Source organism: Physella acuta, unplaced genomic scaffold, assembly GCF_028476545.2.
Source record: "Physella acuta isolate Inbredline_101_S28 unplaced genomic scaffold, ASM2847654v3 ptg000049l, whole genome shotgun sequence".
Lineage (NCBI taxonomy): Eukaryota > Metazoa > Mollusca > Gastropoda > Physidae > Physella > Physella acuta.
The window spans coordinates 434,557-457,627 of NW_026731569.1; the positions used below are offsets into that span (position 1 = coordinate 434,557).

General features: G+C 37.4%; 1 protein-coding gene across 1 annotated transcript; it reads right to left on the reverse strand.

Annotated features, from left to right (window-relative positions):
• Window positions 1-6,876: 6,876 nt before the first annotated feature.
• LOC131945076 (malate dehydrogenase, mitochondrial) lies at window positions 6,877-23,042 on the reverse strand. Its single transcript, XM_059306061.1, has 8 exons — window positions 22,877-23,042; window positions 10,885-11,137; window positions 10,573-10,682; window positions 10,349-10,474; window positions 9,515-9,619; window positions 9,326-9,397; window positions 7,957-8,109; window positions 6,877-7,358 (listed from the first exon to the last, which is right to left on the reverse strand). The coding sequence occupies exons 1-8, from the start codon at window positions 22,946-22,948 to the stop codon at window positions 7,224-7,226; spliced, it is 1,026 nt and encodes a 341-aa protein (XP_059162044.1). The 5' UTR covers window positions 22,949-23,042; the 3' UTR covers window positions 6,877-7,223.
• Window positions 23,043-23,071: the final 29 nt, after the last annotated feature.

A 23,071-nucleotide genomic window follows, 5' to 3' on the forward strand; every position in this document is an offset into this window, starting at 1 on the left:
AAAAACAGAGGGTGATTTCACAACGGATTTAAGGGCACTTACCGTGTTTACATCTAGATAATTTTTTGCATGCTCTTAGGTAAATGGCTTGACCTTTAGGGAAAACTGTCGGTTTCACTAAAAGCCCTCGACGAGGGCTAAAACGTGACCGCGAGTGAAATTCTCTTTATATGAGCTCTATTACGAATTTTTTTTTCCTCCGACGACCCCCCTTGAAATTTTGTGAGGTGGTAGGAGAACGCCTTGGGGTATCACAAAAAACTTGCCATGTCCGGGTAAAATCGGGAAACGGGTCAAAACTGACCAGTCGTATTTCCCAACATAATCTTTGTATTTTATGGGAAAAACAGAGGTTGATTTCACAACGGATTTAAGGGCACTTACCGTCTTTACATCTGGCTAATTTTTGGCTTGCTTATAGGTAAATGGCTTAACCGTATGGCAAACCTGTCGGCTTCACTCAAAGCCCTCGACGAGGGCTAAAAAGAGACCGCGAGTGAAATTCTCTTTATATGAGCTCTATTACGAAAAAAAATATTTTCCGACGACCCCCCTTGACATTTTGTGAGGTGGTAGGAGAACGCCTTGGTGTGTCACAAAAAACTCGCCATGTCCGGGAAAAATCGGGAAATGGGTCAAAATTGACAAGTCGTATTTCCCTATATAATCTTTGTATTTTATGGGGAAAACAGAGAATGTTCAACACAAGTTTTAGGTTACTTAACCTCTGTATATCATGCTAATGTTTTGCATACACTTCTATAGATGACTAAGCCGTATGGAAAAACCGTTGGTCAGACTCAAAGCCCTCGACCAGGGCTAAAAGATGACCGCGAGTGAAATTCTTCTTATATGAGATGTATATAAATAAATTGACGAACGATCCCCTTAACCCTTTGAGCCCGCCAGGCCGGTAAACCGGCTTAAACATTAGGCATATATGTCCGAAAAGCCGGTTTTCCGGCCTGATGATCTAGCGTCATATTTCTAGCGGCCGGTATACCGTCTAATTGAATATAATTAGCGGAAGACTGACTAAAGCTGCGCATTTGTCTTTTGAGTGCGGAATTATGATTTTAAAAATTGATTTTTAGGAAAAGTGAAAGTGTTTACATTTCGTAGTAATGCCGCCGAAACGCAAAGGTGAGCCACAGCCGTCGACTTCATCACATAAAGTTGGTGCAAAAGATGAAGCAAAAGACCGAAATATCAACAAAAGATGTAGAATGACTGCATCTCAGGCAATACAACTACTTATCTATTCTGATGATGAAGATAATATTCCTGGTCTATAGTGTGATGATAGTGACGTTGAATTTGAGACTGAATACAGTGACATTGAAATTGACAGTGACAATGAAACTGTTCAAGTACGTTCTGATGCACGTAGTGCCAACGACACAGACTTGCCGAAACGAAAAAAAAATGTTTACTGATGCAAACCATGCGAAGTTTTTCTTTGCATCGGGTCCGGCAGTGATAACTGTTTTGAAAGTTATCACACAAAAGTGGACTTCTGGCGATAAACTAGTATGGCCAGGTATCAATAATAACATAATAACAAAACAATTACTAAATGTAAATTGGTTTCTTCTATGTTCTAAATACATTGTTCTGTTCAAACATTGTAAAAAAAATAAAGAATTTTAGAATCAATCTGCATTGTTGTTTGATCCTGAGCCTGGATACCAAATTTGGTCTGATTATCTCAAACGGTTCAAAAGTTATAGGCAAAGTTAGAAGCAGATAAGTGAAAGTTGGTTTGGCCCTGGGAGCTCAGGAAATGGGAGAAATTAGGCCAGGGAGGCCAGGGCTCAAAGGGTTAATATTATTTGAGTCTTATTTTTTGACTTGAAAACACATCTTGTCCAAATGCCACGCACGGTATCCAAAAGTAAAGATGCACGAAAAAGTAGGCTTGGACAACATTAGGGGGGAATGGGGTTAGGTGAAAGATACTTGTTCGTTTAATTCAGTGGCGTAAGCAGGGGGTCGGGAGGGGGGGGGGGGTCCCCTGGAACCCTCTGTAAAAAAAAAATAATTACTGTCATAATATAACTGCTACTTATTTAAATCTATTTCTGAATCAGTATATATGTATAATTGTATGTGTATATTTAGAACAGTCATCTAAAAACTGACACTATGTTCACTCTGAGTTAGTTTCTCCCCATCTCACCACCTAAAACGGGACAGGCCTTAATTGTGTCGAGCGACATTAATGTCACACCCCGAAATGATCTGTTAAGTACATTTGGGAAAACGCGTAATGATATACCAAAGTACCATGCCGCCAGAATCACAGCTTTTGAAACAGGTAAAACTCTGTAAATATTGTTTTTGCAATTACAGTGATCTAAACCATACCTTATCATTATGTTAAAAATGATCTTTAAAGAACACAAACAGTAGCTTATTAAAAAATGAATGATCTGAACTACAAGACCAATATATTAGTTATATTTATATGTAGGAAATTATTCAGAATGATCCACCTATTAGATTAAGTTTTTCCATAAGATTGAAAAGCGAGTTTTTATACCAACTCTGATTTCAAAAACTTTCTTTATGCTGTAATATTTTTAGCATTTATGATGACAATATATTTAATGCTTATTGTAGCATTTATGATGACAATATATTTAATGCTTATTGTAGCATTTATGATGACAATATATTTAATGCTTATTGTAGACAACATATTCATTGTAAAAACAAAAAGTATTAAGCTACCAAATTAAAGTAATTATTGGTCTGTTTTGACATTTACAATTAAATTTGTAGAAATATACATTATATTTATATTAAGAAAAAGATTATTTCCCCTAGTTCGTTTGTCTTAATATTCTAGGAACGAGAAAAATGGCCCGTTGAGGAAGGGTACAACGGGCGCTAGGCTGATAGTGCTGTCTCTTTTCTCTAAACTAAAACCAACCCACCCCCCCACACACCACCCCCACCCCACCCCCCCACCCCCACACACCACCCCACCCCCACCCCTCACCCCCACACACCACCCCCACCCCCACCCCTCAGCCCCACACACCACCCCCACCCCTCACCCCCACACACCACCCCCTCCACACACCGCCCCCCCACCCCCCACCCCCCCACCCCCCCAAAAAAAAAACATGTCTACCGTCCCATTCAACGAAATATAATTATATACTTTTTCCAGTGTCCGCCCCCTCCCAGAAAATTCTACCCCCGCCCACTGAAACCAACCCCCCCCCACACACCACCCCCCCCACACACCACCCCCCACCCCCACACACACCACCCCCACCCCCCACCCCCACACACCACCCCCCACCCCCCCCACACACACACCACCCCCCCCCCACCCCTCCACCACCCCCCACCCCCAAAAATAACATGTCTACCGTCCCATTCAACGAAAATTCTACCCCCGCCCACTGAAACCAACCCACCCCCCACACACCACCCCCCCCCCCCCCACACACCACCCCCCACCCCCACACACACCACCCCCACCCCCCACCCCCACACACACCACCCCCACCCCCCACCCCCACACACCACCCCCCACCCCCCCACACACACACCACCCCCCCCCACCCCTCCACCACCCCCCACCCCCAAAAATAACATGTCTACCGTCCCATTCAACGAAAATTCTACCCCCGCCCACTGAAACCAACCCACCCCCCACACACCACCCCCACACACCACCCCCCACCCCCCCACACACACACCACCCCCCCCCCCCCACCCCTCCACCACCCCCCACCCCCAAAAATAACATGTCTACCGTCCCATTCAACGAAATATAATTATATACTTTTTCCAGTGTCCGCCCCCTCCCAGAAAATTCTACCACCGCCCCCGAAAATTTCAAGTACCCCCACCCCTCTCCGGGGAGGAAAAAGTCTGAAAGAAACACTGAAACCAACCCACCCCCCCCCCCCCCCACACACCACCCCCACCCCACCCCCCACCCCCACACACCACCCCCACCCCCAACCCCACCACACACCACCCCCACCCCCACCCCTCACCCCCACACACCACCCCCTCCACACACCGCCCCCCCACCCCCCCCAAAAAAAAAAACATGTCTACCGTCCCATTCAACGAAATATAATTATATACTTTTTCCAGTGTCCGCCCCCTCCCAGAAAATTCTACCCCCGCCCCCGAAAATTTCAAGTACCCCCACCCCTCTCCGGGGAGGAAAAAGTCTGAAAGAAACACTGAAACCAACCCACCCCCCCACACACCACCCCCCACCCCCCCCCCCCACACACCACCCCCATCCCCCACCCCCCCCCACACACCACCCCCCATCCCCCCCCAAACACACCACCCCCCCCCACCCCTCCACCAACCCCACCCCCAAAAAAAAACATGTCTACCGTCCCATTCAACGAAATATAATTATATACTTTTTCCAGTGTCCGCCCCCTCCCAGAAAATTCTACCCCCGCCCCCGAAAATTTCAAGTACCCCCACCCCTCTCCGGGGAGGAAAAAGTCTGAAAGAAACACTGAAACCAACCCACCCCCCCACACACCACCCCCCCCCCACCCCCACACACCCTCCCCCCCCCCCCCCCCCCCCCAAAAAAACATGTCTACCGTCCCATTGCAAGAAAACCACTTTTTAGATTAGACACATTAATTAGGCGGTAATTTTATTATAGAGTATCGATGAGGAAATTTCTTTTGAGTTGGGGAGGGGGGGGGGCTCAGACGTTCTTACGCGGGGGGTGGGGCTTCGCCCCTACCCGAAGAATTGTATGCAAGAAACTCTTTACGCAAACCATTTAGATTAGACAACATTTCCTTTTTTTCAATGTTTACGCGAGAATCAATGACGTCATTACATTACTGTGTGCACTCTGGTTTGAGATTATGTTCTACTCTACGCTAAATGTGTCGACGTCATATTTCGTTTTTCGAATTACTGTGCATGTTTTTAAATTGCTTGTGTTTTCTCTAGAGCGTTCTTGTCAGACAGAGCGTTCTTGTCAGACAGAGCGTTCTTGTCAGACAGACAGCGAAACTATTATTATAGATTATGTCAAATATTTTTTATAAGGATTACAAAATTGTGTTGCGTTCATTGTTTTTGATTGTATTGTGTGTATTTTTATTTTGTTGAGTAATTGTTTTGTTTTGTCGGCCAATTATGATGGAAAAAATGTGACACCCCCCACCCCATGAGACTATCATGTAATGGTCTTATATTTAGGTGCAAGCAACATTCTGTCCCTTCTTCCATCTAATTCATTTATCTAGTCTTAGAAGAGGTTTGCGTACATTTTTCGTTTCCGGTTAAATTTGAAGTTGAGGTGGTGATTTTGATTTTGAGAAAAAGACAACAATAGCGCCCGTTGAATCTCCCTATATGGGCCATTTATCTCGTTCTATAAAATACCCAATAACAAAAAGTCAAAGTGCACAATAAGCTTTGTTCGTTTATTGCACTTAAGAACTACGATTATAATATTTGACTCCCGACAAAAGGACTCACAACATATTGGTTGTCAACAGTTCTTATCCGGTGTAGTGCTGACTGTAGTTAAAGCTCCAGGTATGACCAGAGTCGGGAGAACTATATTAGTCCATGAGCCTTGTTCCAAGACATCATCCTGACATTGTCTTAACTGTGAGAAAGGAATAGAATTTTTGCAAGCCGGGGGATGTGAATAATAGTACATTATGTTTCGGTTTGTAGAACACAGTCGTTCCAACGTTAGCGGCGTTAAGTGATATTTGTCATGTCCAGAAAGTTAACAGAACAGCCTGTAATTTCGGAGGTGGAAATTGTTGCAGAATGATATAAAATCGTGTAGTTCTTTCTCTGCCATCTGTGATGCCTAACAGCTTAAAAACAAGGAATTCTGCAAGTATACTTTTTCTGGCTTTGACCCTCCAGGTAACCCATAAAAAGACCAGCATAGCTGGGACCCATTTTAGTTCCCATAGCTACCACACTTATTTGGTCAAAAAACCGCCTATTAAACTCAAATGAGTGGACAACTCTCAGTTAACATAAGTAATGTCTCTTCTAAACCAAGCCCATGCCACTATCCGAGATCTAGTTCTCCTGCATCGCATCATGGAAATGGTACTAAGCCAACTGGAACAGACTTACAAGATGTTATATTTTTTATACAGTTGGTGCATCTCCAAAACGGCCAGGGACTAATCGGCCCCGTTAATATGACCCCGTCAAAAGGGCCCCGACTTATTGGCTCCCGTCAAATGGGCTCCCGTCATACTGACGCGCGACACATAGGCTCCCGACAAATAGGCTCAGGACATATAGGCTCCAGACAAAGCGGCTCCCGACATATCGGCTTCCGACAAAATGACTTCCGACATATTGGCATAAAAGTAACCATTTGTCCTACATCCACTACCACCTAAATGCCTGCATAAAATTGTTTTTCATGAACCAACATCAATTCACAAACATATCTAGCCCTTAGCCTTAACAGCTAAATTCCAGCAATTCTAAAATAGTGATGTTTAATTTACAACAGAAAAAAATCTGTTGGTTAAAAAAAGCAAGCACATAATTGTAAATGTATGATACAGGCCCTACATGTTTACAGGATAACGACATTTTGTTTTGATAACCTACAAGCATACAGCAGGTAGAAATGTACAGCGTGGACCCCTCTCCCCACACACTGAGTTGGAACAGTCTATAACCGACTAACTTATGGAAGTCATAGATAGATGACCCTTAAATTAAAACATACTATTTCTTATAATAGATAAACTTATAAATAAAATTTTAAAATAATGCATTTCAACAATATTGAAGTATAAAACTATAAAGCATACTATAAAGCATACACAAGCACAACCTTCTAAAAATGCAAAAAAAAAAAAAAAAAAAAACTGAATGGAAAGTTGTTTATTAAGTCACATTTTATACATCTGAATGTTCTAGATATAAGCATTCTTTCTTTCATTCAAGGTTTTCACAAACGGTACATATAACAGCACATTTAATGCAATTGTTAATTTAAAAGATGTATGCTATGTACATCCAATAGTAAACACCTAAAAACGGCACAATACCATTATCTAAGAATAACAATTATATTTCTAATTTGTATACAAAAAGTTAAAATATGCAAGATAGATCAAGATCTAAACAAAAATATTAGTAAAATCAATATCCATAATTGTTAAACCATAAAAAAGTTTATACCCAAAAATGATTAGTTATGCTTGTGTAGTGATTCATTTAAAATTCTTGGCAACAAATTCCTCTCCTTTCTTGATATTTGCTAGCAATTCTGGCATTGCCAAAGTAACAAGATTACGTTCATAATCCAACAGCTTGCCAATTCCAAGATTCTTCTCAATACCATTTTTCTGGGTGAAAATGTTCAAATTAACAATGGTGAAATAGTCATACTGTTATGGCAGATTTAACAAAGATTAATATTAGCTGGCTGATGATTTGTCATTGTGTTTAAGTAACTGACTGCACTGTGAATGATTAGTTTATGGATGGCCTAACCTATTTTTTTTCTTTTCCCATGACCTTTGATATTAAATATCAGTTCCCTGATTCAAAGGAATTATACAAAATCTCAGTTCTAAAAAATTCATAATGATATAAAAGGAATTAATCAGAACCTAAATAAATGTTATGTAATTGACTACAAAAATAATGTTTTAGACCTACAGGGCTAACTGAAACCTGCCACTTTAAACCTACAATTATTAAATTTAAATTAAATGTTGGCTAATTCAGTTTATCAATTTCTCAATATCAGACTTGCCTGATTCTTAAAAACTGTGTTGAGCCTCAATTTTTTTATAATTTAAAAAGTTAAACTAAATTTTAATTATTTCTAATTTAAATAAACATTCAGCCCTGTACTGGGATGAAAGGTCAAATAATAATAATAATGTTGTGCTTGGGTGTGTAAGGATTAAATGCTTTTAAAACAAAGAACAAGCTTACCCCTAATAAAATAGGTGTGGCAAAATATTTTGCCTCTGTCTCATCTGATCTCACAAAAGCACATTGTACTTTTCCTTCTGTGCCATTCATTGCTTCAAGTAAATCATTTGCAAATACACTGGCAGCATAAGCCATAGAGAGTGTAGCAGAACCCTTGTATAAAAGGAAGTGGAAATAGTTTTCAATGAACAGTAAGTAAATTAACAGTGACATTATAGCCACTGCCCTTGAATAGCTAAACAAGTTTCACAACAGCTTAGAAAGAAGTAAACACTATCAGTATACTGTCCCACAAATTACCAGTTCTTATAGCAGAAATGTGGTGATTGTTAAATGTTTATGTAATAGTTTTAAATTTTATTCTATGTAATCATCCACACAAAGTAAGGGGCATTGATTCATAATCTCATAAGTAGGTGTGTTTTTGTCTGCATCACCCATATGTAGAATATTATGTGTGTTTTACCTGGGTGTTTTGGTGCAAGAGATTTAAAGAGCGCAGAGGAATCGCAGTGACATTTTTATGGTATGCAAGCTAGAGTTAGGGGCTAGGTATTGAATATACTCTGTGTAATGTTGAAATCAAGAATAGTTGTATGTGTATCTAGAATAAGTACAGTAGTTGAATAATCAGTGAGATAGAAAATAGGCATTGTGTCATGAGATACTGCTTGTAACATGATGTGGCTGACCACAGAAATGGCATTCTTAAAATGGTAGTGGATCATGTCAGGTTATGCTCAACCCTCTCCCAGTAGCTTTTCCCTTAATGTTTTCAAACTAAATGGATAACCATGCTACATTTGTCTAGTATTGCACTTAATTTCTTAGTATCTTAACAGTCATTTTCACAACTTTTTTGATGTACTTATTTTTTAGGTTAGCAAAAAATAGGGTTTATTCTGTATATGTGTGTTTGTGTTGAGTTCAAAAGATTGTATCATGTACTTTGTCTAAAACACATGGCACCTTTTATGTTGTCAAAGTAAGTTAAAAACCAAACTTTTATGTCATTACTTTTTTTTTTACTACTTGAGATATACAAACGAATGAAGTATTCACGTTCTTTTAACATTGCATCTTTCAAAAAAGCTGTTTGACATAGTTATTATAAATCTGATGGAAAACAGCTAATGTGCCCCTAAACGATGGTAGATGTGGTATATACCAAGGATAAAAAAATGTGTTTAGGGCAGAAATAGGAAACTCATAATAAATTACACCCATTATGTATCACAGTTAAAAATTCCCAATAAATGTATAGACATTGACACAAAAAAAATATTTTAGGAAACAAATTTGAACGTAAAATTGCTGAACAGCTTAAAACCTCACTTTTATCAACCCACATTTAAAATGCAATACTTACAGCACCAGCTTTAGCTTCAACAACTTCAGTACCAGCATTCTGAATTCTTACACTTAGTTTAATTCTTTCATCCTATTAAGAATTTTTTTAAAGACAAAACTTATTAGCTCTTAGAAAACTAAGCTTTTAAGTTTTAAGATTAATGTGCTAACTAAAACAGTCTTGAACAAATAAGTATTTTTATCTCACCTGTGGAAATGATACGGCAGGTGTGCATTGGGAGATAACAGGGACTATAGTGACTCCACTGTGACCACCAATAACTGGGCAATTAACTTTAGTAACATCAAGGCCCTGTTAAAGAAAAGCATTGAGGACAATTGTTAAAATTCAATCAGTAATGACACTGACGATAAGCTCAATCATGTATATTATATATTGATGAAGGATTTTAATTCACTTAATGGGAGAAAATGATTTTGAACGTTCGCATTATTCTAACTTGAATTTATACAGCATCAACAAGTGAATTATAAAAAAATGATTTAAGGGTCTATCAACATTAAACTAAGGTGGTGTGTGTTGTGAATAGTATTTTAGTGTACTGAATGGGTATGAGAGATGGTGTGTTGTGGAATGTTTCATACTAATAAAAGATGTTGAATGTGATGAGGTAAGTAAGGATGTGATGTGGGAGAGTACGATGTTGTTGTTAGGGGAAAGTGTTTCTTCAGTCTTGGTCATGTCATGTAAAGGTGTGGATGTCTTCATCTGTTGATTATAATAGTGTCTGTTCTGTATGTATTTAAACAGTGCAATTGAACTATGAAATGAATCATCACTGTCCCGTCTTGCTTTATATTGGATCGATGTCATATCTGTATGTTGTACTTCAAATGTCCCTGTCCACATCCTACATCGTAACAGTGTGCACATGTTTACAGTCATAGATGATAGAAGGTAAAAATGGTGAAAGTTGGTAATAGCAACAGCAAGGATAGTTCAAAGGAAACATGTCCAGTTATTCTTCTTCAAGAATATAGCTTTTTAGTGTAATCATAATTCTGCATTACAAAACATTACCTTGGCTTCGGCAATAAAAGTATTAGATCTCACAACATCAAGAGTTGTTACACCAAACAATCTTTTTTCATCAAAGACACCTCTCTTCTTTAAAACTTCTGCAGCTATTGGGACTGTTGAATTAACCTACACACAAAAATATAATTTAATAAAAGATTGTAGTCGTGTAACTAATACCATTAATACATGAATAAGCAATAAAACTGCATATTAGTATTTCTCACAGGGTTCGTGATTATTCCAATCATAGCTTTTGGACAGTTCTTAGCACAGGCATCAATCAGATTTGCAACAATACTGGCATTTGTATTGAACAAGTCATCTCTTGTCATTCCTAAAACAGTTTGAGCATAAATGTTAATACATTTTATTACCCATTGATAATGAAATATTTTATAGAGAAACTTTTTTTTACTGCAAAACAGTAAACATGTTCACTAAAAACTTTAAAATATACTAAGATATTAAGTTTTGGAGAATTTACTTAAAAACACCTAGTGTTACAAAACATTTTACAGTGAGACTGAAAAGTAAACCTGGTTTTCTTGGAACTCCTGCTGGAATTATGACTAGAGCAGCATTTTTAACACAATCTGCAAGTTGCTCATTTCCAAGATGACCAGTAACCTTGGGCCTTGTTTCTATGTGACTAAGATCAGCAGCAACACCTGGTGTGTGCGCAATATCATATAATGCTAAGTGAGATATGAGTGGTGACTGTTTCAGAAGCAGAGATAAGGGCTGGCCAATACCACCTGCAGCTCCAAGGACAGCAACCTTTACATCTACCTAAAAATTTAATATATAAAAGAATTTTAAGCCATTTCTGGGAATTGTGTTTGTGTTTTTGTTACTGTGGAGACAATAAAAAATTTCTATATTTTTAAATTAATAATACTAAGGCTAACATCAAATCTATACAAATAAACACAACATATCAAAACAATAAAACAATGCCCAAGAAAGGCAACTTACAACTCTGTTAAATATACTAGCTAAACAATCAGTTTTACAAGTCATCCAAGTAAAATCCTGCTAAAGATAATACTAAACAAAGTAAAGCCACAAGATGAAATTATCACAGCTGAAGAACAGCCAGGCTTTAGACAGGGACATTACAAAACTGAGCAAATCTTAAACCTTAGGTTACTTAGCAATAAATACCAACAACACCAGTAACATCTTTATTGACCTTTGAAGAGAATGGTATGATACAGTGTCATGCGCTGTGGGTTACATATACATTGTTACGATCCCATGGGGGGATCCTACCTTGTTTGAACATGGCTGAACGTGGGTGTCATCTAGAGATTTATGGATGGGGGAACTCTTGACGTGAACCCCCTTTTTTGTGGTCGGACCAGCCCGTAATGAGAGATGACAAGGACTGGCGCAGGAGGTCGTGAAAGAGACAAAGAGTGAGATGTTGTTGAGTCATTGTTGATGCTAGCTGGTTTCCTCCCCCACCTCCCTTCTCACCTGAATCGCCTGCCTGGTAGGTAAATGTGGGGAAAAGCCGTAAGGGGATGCCCTATTGTACGAAAGGTTAAGTCAGGACATAGACCCCTGCACCTCGACTGGACTATTTGAGGAGGGGTAGACGGCAGACTGGGGAGACACTCATACACACACGGAGACGGACTCTGTTTAGAGGGGACAGACATGGGTCGTCTCTGTGAGCTAGGGGCAAGCCACAAAATGTCTGTAATGTATTAGACTTAGAATAGGATAGACCATTAGGGACAAGTAGATTAGTCGGACTAAGGACTTTAGTTGTAGATAGCTGTATATTTTCTCTTTGTGTTCAATGTGGTGGCGGTTAACGTTAGGTGTTGTATTTTGTGGCAATAAATAGAAATCACTGAAATTGGTGTTAGTTATTTTTATTTTCTTTTTCTTGTTTACAATTCCCTGACTAATTTGAAAGGATTAGAGAAGGGGGTCGTAACAAAATAGGGGGCTCGTCCTGGATTGGATAGTCAACGAGTTGGCTAGGTTCTTTTGATGCCATTTTCAGTTGGGGGCTCACAAGCTTGTGTTTCAGTTTTAGTTGTAGAATTTGCGAGATTAGTGAAGTTGTTCATGGAACTAGGAAACATTGAGTAAGTAGCATGCTTATCACCTTTTGTGTTGACACTGATTTTACATGCTGTCTTTTTATGTTGGTCCAGTAGAGCTGGATTTTTTTTATTCAGTATAGCTGGAGAGATTAATGCCCAGTATACTTGAATGTTTTTTGTGTGGTCCAGTGGAACTGGAGTGTTCGGGTTTATTCAGTACAGCTGGAGGGTCAATTCCCAGGTACGTGAATAAATTCGTTATCCATTGGAAATTTTTGGTTTGCTCAGTATAGCTGGAGGGTAAAATTCCCAGTAAATGTGAGTAAATCGTTTGTGATCCAGTGTAGCTGGATATTTTAGTTTCAGCATAGCTGGTGTCGACCTGTTTAATGTGTCAAAGGAAATAGCCCTGCTTGTAATGTTTAAGTTGTAGTTTTTGTTGTGAGCCACATTTTTGTTAGTTAACTGCCACCATTTAGCTGGATTAGTTGTGAACCATGGACGAAATGAATTTTATTGAGTGTCCAACTCTAGAAGTTTTAGTCGGGTAGAGTTGTTGTCCCGAATTGATGAGCTAGGAGTAAAAGTTGATGTCCCGGACAGAGATAGAGTTCTACGAGATCAAATTGTTGTTGAGTTGGTGAATACAGGTAGATTAGAGGAGGAGTGTCTAGACTATAGAATATTATGAGATCGGACGTATTAGGGTTGAAGAAATTGAAAGGAAGTATTAAGTTAAGTTGTTAGAGATTGCGAGAGAATAAGAGGATAAGTTGTTAGATATCAGGAGGGGTATATTCATGTCAGAATCTTGTAAGGAAAATGAGATTAAAAGTTTAAAGAAACTGAGCGGACATGAAGTTAAACGATCAGAGATCAAGAGGGAATTAGATTTACTTAGGCTAGAGAAGGAGGCACAGCTTAGTGGGTTGTTTGACTTTCCAGAATCTGTCTCTTCTCTGTCTCAGGCTATTGTAGTAATTTCAGAGGATTGGTATAGATGTGAAGATAGTTTGTTGACTGATAGAGTAGGTAGGGAGTTTTGTCAGTCTCAGACTAAGGCTGCTACTAGCTTTGGCTCAGCCCCTGAAGTCGATTCTAACCTAGCAGAACCAGCACAAACGTCAAAACGTGCTGATAGTTTACGATTTGAAAGTTGTCTGCTGACAAGTACTGAAGGCAGTCAGCAAGTTATTGGTTTGGATAAAATCACAGCAACCACTGATGTTGGCCAGTCATGAAAATGGGCTGTCAATGTCAGAACCAGTGGATACAACCACTGCTGAAATTACGGTAACCACAGAGAGTGTACCCATGAGAACAGGCTGTCCTCGTCTGAACCAGTAACTGTATCTGATCCAGACCTTACTACTTGTCTTGAACTTGAAGGTGCTATGACCTTAACTGGAGGTCATGTGAATGGTGACCCTCATCTTCAGAGTCATGAATCTTCTGCGAGCATCGGTAACTGACGAAATCGTAACCTATTGTCTTGGAGGTGAGCCTAACACAGGCTGTCCTCCCATTATCACAGCAGTGTTTGATTTCCAGCAACCTGGAGGCCATGACATCACCTGGAGGTCACGTGGATGGTGTTCTACATCCCGAGTTCGACGAGACAATGAATCTTTTGTCAGCGTCGGTGACGAGCGAAGTTGTTACCTCTTGTTTTGGAGTTGAGCCCAACTCAGGCTTCCTCCCCTTATCTCGGAGCTGATTTATTGTTCTTTGACTGACCCGGGGAAGACCAGTAACTTGACCTAAGCGGTTCACACTTCTCCCGTGAACCGAGGATGTGTACATGTGAGCGCATACCACCTAACTTTCAGAGAGACGGGGCGTGCAATCGACCTCTCTTTTTGCGGCTCTGTGTACTTATTGTAACTCCGTCACTAAAATTGTGCTGCGACGTTACAAAGTTCGGCTAAAGATTTATATTTACAGAGTCATGATGACCCGCAAGACAGAAGAATTATTTGTATCTTACATTTCCAGGCTATCAGAACTGTTAAGTAGATTGACTGTTCTGGCTTTCCCAAGATGTCTAGTTGTTTTTAAAAAAATGTGTTTATGATTTATGGTATGAGGATGTATCTGTAACAGGTTTTTTGTTTAATGCTTCGACACAATGAGTTGACTGTTGATGTAAATATCGTATAACGAGGACTGTTGGTTTCACCTTGAAGATTATTTAAGACAGTGACATATTTGTGGCTTATTTGATGTTTTATTTACTCTTAACGTCAATGTTCGACGTCATCAAATTGGGATATTTAGTCAAACATGTTATTGTGACTAAACCATTGATGTTACTTATCTTCTTAATAATAATGATGTTAGATTGATTTTGTCCAGACTGGGTTTGTTCTGGGACTTTTGAAATAGTGTGGGATTTGTTGTGGTGATCAATGTGTTGTTCAATTAATTCACCAAATGGTGAATTAATTTCTTAGAGGGTGGAGGTGTTACGATCCCATGGGGGGATCCTACCTTGCTTGGACATGGCTGAACGTGGGTTAATAAGGGTGTCATGTAAAGTAATGTTCAATATTCCAGATAGAAACTGCAATTCTACAGCACATGCAAAGGAAGAGCTATGTTAATTTAAACAGTTATGAAAATTAAATTTCTTTGATGGAAATAAACAACTTGTTCATCTTTAATTTTCTAAAACAAACTACAATAGTTTAAAATATGGTGTTATATATTTTAAAAAATTAGAATTCACCTATAGCCATTGATAAAACTTACCAATATCAATATAATATTAACAGACACACTTACAGAACTTCACTCTGATCAGTTTTTCAGCTTGATATTTTAAATAGTTTGAGTTAATTTTGAGTTGTGTGAAAAGTTTCGGTGTTAAAAATATAGGGGGTACCTTCTTCCACCCCCTATTATAGGCAAACATCATACAATTTGATTGTATCTATTTAGGTTTAAGCCAATTTTGAGACAAATACTTAAGAGTTTAAATTTGACATTTTCACACAAAACAGATTTCGGTTTTTGTAATAATGCATAATTTATTAGCTCATTTGCACTTTGAACAAAAAACTTATGATCAATATTTTGATGGTATTAATTATCTCATCCATAGCCACACATTCTGAGCTATTTTCAGCTTGATATTTCAAATACTTAAACTGATTGTATGAAAGCACTGTGAATGCAAAAAAAAGGGGGTTTCTCCTCCCCTCCAGTTTTTTTTAGAATTCTACCTATGAAGTTCTCTTTTTATTTTTTTATTATATGTTAACATATATAAATAAAGTTACAACAAAGTTATAACAAATTAGATCGCAAGGTTTACAGGCTATGACAATTTTAGTTAACGCTAACCAAAAACAATCACAGAAATTGAAAAAAATCCTGTTAAAAAAAACGCTTTTTTTAATACGAAATAAAATCAGGTAATCTATCATTATAGGTACGTAAAAATCGCCCGTGACTAGTAATGTGAAAAACAGGCGACTTTTTAAATTTTAATAATTATTTCACATTTTGAGGAGGATTTATCTTTTAAAAAATACAAAACTGTATTCTTGTTTCATTTATGCACCTGTTTTTAAACAATTGAATTAAAACTGTTCAGTAGGTAATAAATGAAGACTAGCGATATTTCCAACAGATGCAACCATCCTCATTTACTATAGAAACCATCTTTTTTTTTTAAATTTTGTAAACTTATAGCGCGAGATTCAGGGGAAGCCACTCTATTTTACAAATGGCTGCTGTTTATATAGCAAATCTTGCTCGCAAACACTGTTTGAAGTTAATTTCTGACCTATAATCTGACACAAATATATCACAATATACTTCTATTAAAACCTTGACAATGAGGTAACTTTTTCGTGCATTACTAGCCGCGGGCAATTTTATGTAGCCTACCTAAAACGATGTAAACTTATAGCGTGAGATTCAGAGGAAGCCACTCTAACTTACAGAAGACCGCTTTTTATATAGCAAATCCTGCTCGCAAACACAGCTGTTTAAAGTTAATTTCTTGCCTAAATTGATATATTCAGCCATAGATTTAGGTTTATTATTCAATTATCTATAATATTTGACACAAATGTAACACAATGTAACTTTTTCTTACATTACTAGCCGCTGGCGATTTTACGTACCTAAAACGATACATTACCTACAGGGTCGAGGGTTCACCGTGAGTTCACATGGACTTTAAATTTAATAATTAGCATACGTCATAGCTTGGGCAATAGCTATTTGAAATGCCAAATGGTGTTGGCTCAATTTTGGGAGTCATCGTAAGTTCATAAAAGTTTATATAGGCATATTCATATAGCATTCAATATTCCAAATTTTGATTTGTCTTATTTTGACGAAAGTAAATTATCAAAACTAGAGTGAAGTTCCACAGCCGATCATACATAGCGAACTCCCGACTTTTATCGGGCGCTATTTTGTAACCGTTTAACACAGAAACAAACCCAAAGTACTATATTATTCTACTCTTAATATGTATCAATCATTTTATATTCCAACGCATAGAATTTGAGATATTCATGTTTTAGTGACGTGCTACTTGCGATATTTTTTTCCCCTTTTTTTTCCTGCGGCCACCTGAACCGTAACGATAGTATTTTATACGTTTTAATCCAATTTCAATAACTAAAATAAATATTTTACACTTTTAAACGTGTTGTTGATTGTATTGTTAATTAATAGATTGCAAAACCAAATAAAAAACATGTTAAATTAATTAACGACATTAAAAGTTGACCCAGTGATGACTCAAGGGACGCAACTGTAATAATCATAACAAAGAGACGTAACAATCACTAACAAGACATAACGTAACATTTGCTTAGATATGCTTGTATGTAGAAACACAAACTAGATTTAGAAGAAGTAAATGATCGAAATAATTTAAAACAGAAAAAAATAGAAATTATACAGATTCTAGGCTTAGCTTGAAATATAGAGCATCTAGAACGAGGCTAGTCTAGCTGAAGTTGTTGGTTATGCAGCGATGTGAAACCACCGTAATCGACACCCAAGCTGCGGCCACCCTATTCACCTCTCAGGTTGCTTTATTAGCCTTATCTATTAGGTTGAATTATGGATTTTTTAAAATAAAATATTCTGTTATTTCAAATACACCATTAAGTTCCTTACCCCTTAAGAGAACATTTGACACCACATTTAAATATCTAGCTTATTCGGTTGACGAGAAAAAAGAGAATTTGAAAATTTAGCTAGAATGGAAAATGAATGACAAAACAAGAATCTTGCTCCTGGACCGGCATAACATGACGCCGTGAACTTGTGTGCACGAGCTTTTAATTCCCGCCATGGTAATTGCGTCAGCTTAGGTCATTTACTCACCGGAAAATAACAAAAAGCAACTGGTTGATAATAAAACTTAGATCTAGTTATTTTATTATTTATTAAATTCTACTCTACATTTTATTCATACCATTTTAAGAAATAATGAACACCTACATAAATCAAACGACCATAATAAATATTTTTATTTCAAATTCTAATTTTAAATAATAAATATGCATAAAATAATATGATAATAATAGTTAAGATAGTTTATAAATGCAAATACATTTTACACTCAATCACATTATAATATCATTATATTGAGTCAACAGTGTGGCAGCTGAGGTTCATACATGGTATTAGTGTCTTTTTTTTTTTACATTACATTTTTTTCATCTTGAAAACATGACGTATGTGATTTTTTTAAAAATAAAATCTCCAAACATCGTCACTCGCGTGATTGCTTGCTTATGTTTACTATCATGTGGATGAAAAATCCCACCACGGTCGCGGGGTCACCGTGACTTCAGCAGGCCTACAGTACACGTCACAGAATGAACACGCGTACACGAGATGGTCGGTGTCTTCACTTCTCTCTCTCCCCCCCCCCCCCCCATCTTCTTCAAGCAAATTGAAAAAGAGACCTACTTCCCTACTTCTGGTCATTTTTTTTTAGTTCGGTCATTTTTTTTTTTAAGTTCGGATATCAGGCATGCTAGACAGCCAGCTGTATAAAAAAAAATATTTTTTAAACTAGATCTACGTCTAGCTTAAAAAAATAAATAAACGCTTAAAATGCCCGTAAACAGATTATTTAGCGCCAAAAAAAAGGCCGCTGAACGAGCATTTTTTACAATACGCAGCAATGAAAAAGGCTAACGGCCAATCAATTAAGTCTAAAAATCGCCCGTAATTAGGTCTAGCTCTGAAAAAGGCCACTGAACGAGCAACACTGATTATATAAACGAATAGGCCACGCAACGTTGACGAGGTCAACCACCGGTCACGAATGCAGCAACGGTCGGCCCACAGTGAAGAAAAAATCAATATACTAATAAAATTACTAATACAATAATAATGTCTATAATTTTACTTTTTCCACACATGCTACAATTGATTTATAATTAAAATACTAGACTTAACAGTTCATTCCGTAAAAAACAAAAACTAGTTGTTTCAGTCTGGCAACTAGCGTAACAATGACGTCATGATACTTAAAATAGCGGATAGAAATGTCAGCGTGGGTACCTCATCCTCGAGGAAGATTTTAGAAAAAGTAATCAAAAATACTGTAAATATACATGATAAATATATCAATTATATATTAATGTACAGTTAGTCGAGCCGTTTTCCCCGTTAGTCGGTCGTTTTTGGCGGCGGTTCAGTTTTTACGGAGAGTGCTCCACTAGAAATCCTCTCATTATTTACAACCACGAATCTTGCGATTTTTTCTGGCATTCTAAGGCATATTATCCATTTTATTAGCAATTTGCATTAAAATGATGATGAGAATTTGCGATATAAACAGTTTTTTCATTTGTCGTGGATGGGACCCCTAAAATAAACGGAAAAACCGTCAGAAAACGATGCATGACGTTTCAGGGTCAGAGGTCAATCCTGCCATCTAAGCAATGCGCCAGACTATTATCTATCGTATATACAGTGTCCCGCACATATTGTAGAAGCTATTTATAGTAAACCTAGTCATAAAAAGCTTTGATTGGTTGGTTTTATTCATCTCATCCGGGACCTAGTGTTTTTCATAGGGGGAACTAGAATCGCCTACGACGTCATACCTCAAAACTTAAAATTTAAAAACTCGACTTCCTGAAGGAGAAAAACAAAAGAATTTGACCTGGATAGTAGGCTGTTCGATTCACAGCTTCCGGGTTTGTTGTTTTGAAGCCATCTCACGGCTCATGCGCTTACCAAAAATGGCGACCATTTTCGCTTTCACTAATGGGTAGAGGGATAAAACTAATGATTACGAAGCCATCGTTAATTTTAGAAATCGGAACTATTCGTTTCTATTTAAGTCTATTAATTAAGAATTGTCGGATCTACTTTTGGCCTAATTTCTTTGTTTGTCTCGCAAGCGGCGCCTTAGTGAAAGTAGCTCTATATAATTCTCATCTTTCGAATCAAATAACTCTAAAATACCCCGTGTATAATTAACCAAACTATGTGTATATGAAACTTGAAAGTATCAATTTTACACACATTACAATTAACTGGTAATAATCTATGGTCGGAATGAGATGTGGTCCGTTCAAGTAATAATGCCATTTTATTATAATCTTTTTTGGTGAACACGAGGCGCGGGAAAATGTGTGCCGCGCAAGAATCCAATCATTTGGCTAGGTTTATGACTGTTTTTTTATGTCACACCTAAAAATAGAATGTTTACGCTTTCTTCATTGATGATCGTTTTTATTATTTTTTAAACTGAAAGTATGAATTATTAGTTAGATTTTAGGTTTTGTAGCTTGGTATACTTACCCTTTATCAATTTTAAAAGCATAGCATGCTGATTGTGAACAAATAGTCATAAAACACAGAAATAAAAAGTTACATGCGATGTGCCACACCCGGGTCACACCCCCTCAAGAAAACACGTGTTTATTAAGCTGTTTATCTCACTTTACAACAGTAATTAAAATTAATTGTCAAATTTTTATTACTTATTGGGTAATATTAAGCACATGTTTACTAATAGTTAAAAAGAAACATAAGTAAATTCTGTTTTAATGAAGGTCACGGGTCAAGTTTTTTTTCCCTTCTTTCAAGTTCAGTGGAGGGTGCCACAGGCTGACCTGACTTTGGAATTTTTTTCAGTAATAATGACTTTGCACAGAAAGTTAAAATATGCTAAATTAGCTTAGTTTACTAGTATTCTAGCTATTATTAATACATTTTTAATAAAAAAATCATTCTGTAATTCTCATCAAAAAGCCTACTGGATAGGCCCTATAGATTCTATTTAGAAATGGACAGGTTTACAGCAGATATCGGTAGTTTCCTATAAAACATCCAAACAAATATTGTACGAAGCGATAAACAGGCGATGGCCGTACCGGTGTTTGAACCGCGCGTGGAACTTTACTCTAAATCAAAACTTCATTTCATTATGCAATAAGTCCCAATGTTTTCCTAACGTTTTTGTGTGTTTCGGTATGAGTTTAGGACTAGATCTAGATTTAGATTATCTAGTAGGTTGAATTATGGATTTTTTAAAATAAAATATTCTGTTATTTCAAATACACCATTAACTTCCTTACCCCTTAAGAGAACATTTGACACCACATTTAAATATCTAGCTTACTCGGTTGACGAGAAAAAAGAGAATTTGAAATTTTTCCGATATTGGAAAATGAAAGACAAAACCGCGTTTTATCCCCTCGACCGGCATAACATTACGTCGTGGACTTGTGTCCACGAGCTTTTAATTCCCGCCATGGTAATTGCGTCAGCTTAGGTTATTTACTCACCGGAAAATAACAAAAAGCAACTGGTTGATAATAAAACTAGATCTAGTTATTTTATTATTTATTAAATTCTACTCTACATGTTATTCATACCATTTTATGAAGTAATGAACACCTGCATAAATCAAATGACCATAATAAATATTTTTATTTCAAATAATAAATATGCATAAAATAATATGATAGTAATTGCTAAGATAGTTTATAAATACAAATACATTTTACACTCAATCACATTATATTGAGTCAACAGTGTGGCAGCTGAGGTTCATACATGGTTTTAGTGTCCCCTTTTTTTTTACATTACATTTTTTTTCATCTTGAAAACATGACGTATGTGATTTTTTTTTTAAAAATAAAATCTCCAAACATCGTCACTCACGTGATTGCTTGCTTATGAAAAATCCCACCACGGTCGCGGGGTCACCGTGACCTATAGTACACGTCATAGAATGAACACGCGTACACGAGATGGTCGGTGTCTTCACTTCTCTCTCTCTCCCCCCCCCCCCTTCTTCAAGCAAATTGAATAACAGACCTACTTCCCTACTTCTGGTCATTTTTTTTTTTAAAGTTCGGTCATTTTTTTTTAAAGTTCACATATCAGGCATGCTAGACAGCCAGCTGTATAAAAAAAAAAATTTAACTAGATCTACGTCTAGCTTAAAAAAATACATAAATAAACGCTTAAAATGCCCATAAACAGATTATTTAGCGCCAAAAAAAAAAAAAAAGGCAGCTGAACGAGCATTTTTTTAAAAATACGCAGCAATGAAAAGGGCTAACGGCCGATCAATTAAGTCTAAAAATCGCCCGTAATTAGGCCTAGCTCTGAAAAAGGCCACTGAACGAGCATCACTGATTATATAAACGAATAGGCCACGCAGCTTTGACGAGGTTAACCACCGGTCACGAATGCAGCAACTGTCGGCCCACAGTGAAGAAAAAATCAATATACTAATACAATTACTAATACAACAATAATGTCCATAATTTTACTTTTTCCACACATGCTACAATTGAATTATAATTAAAATACTAGACTTAACAGTTCATTCCGTAAAAAACAAAAACTAGTTGTTTCAGTCTGGCAACTAGCGTAGCAATGACGTCATGATACTAAAAATAGCGGATAGAAATGTCAGCGTGGGTACCTCATTTTGGGATAAGATTTTGGAAACCAGAATCAATAATAATGTAAATATACAAGGTAAATATCTCAATTATATATTAATTTAGAGGAGGTCGGGCCGTTTTCCCCGGAGGTCGGTCGATTTTAGCGGCGGTTCAGTTTTTACGGAGAGCGCTCCACTAGAAATCCTCTCATTATTTACAACAACAAATCTCTCGATTTTTTCTGGCATTCTAAGGCATATTATCCATTTTATTAGCATTCTGCATTAAAATAATGATGAGAATTTGCGAGATTAACAGTTTTTTCGTTTGTCGTGGATGGGACCCCTAAAATAAACGTAAAAACCGTCTAAAAACGACGCGTGACGTTTCAGGGTCAGAGGTCAATCCAGCCATCTAAGCAACGCGCCAGACTATAATATCTAGATCTAGACCTAGACTCTATAATAAAATTTAAAATACGCTCAAATGGAGGTGAACGTGAAGCGGGGAATAAAATACGCTAAAATGGAGTTTTACCTAGATCTAGATCTTTATAGATTAGTTAATACCTTAGAAGTAGTCGAAAAATGTTTCTGCAGCATACATATTAATTGTGTTGATTTGGATAACCTAGAGAACATTTTTGCAGGTCTCGTTCGAAATCTGTGACCTTAAATGACGGTGGAACAGAATAACTAAACTCTCGGGCTAAAGGAAGTGAGGGAAAGGTTACAGAGGGGAGAAAACATGCGTAGTACGAATTA

Coding starts and splice junctions, on each gene's coding strand:
- LOC131945076 (XM_059306061.1), bottom strand. CDS start 22,948: ATGTTCTCTAGGTTATCCAAATCAACACAATTAATATGTATGCTGCAG. Junction 8,110..9,325: donor TTGAAGCTAAAGCTGGTGCT/GTAAGTATTGCA, acceptor CTTTTATACAAG/GGTTCTGCTACACTCTCTAT. Junction 7,359..7,956: donor CCACACCTATTTTATTAGGG/GTAAGCTTGTTC, acceptor ATTTTCACCCAG/AAAAATGGTATTGAGAAGAA.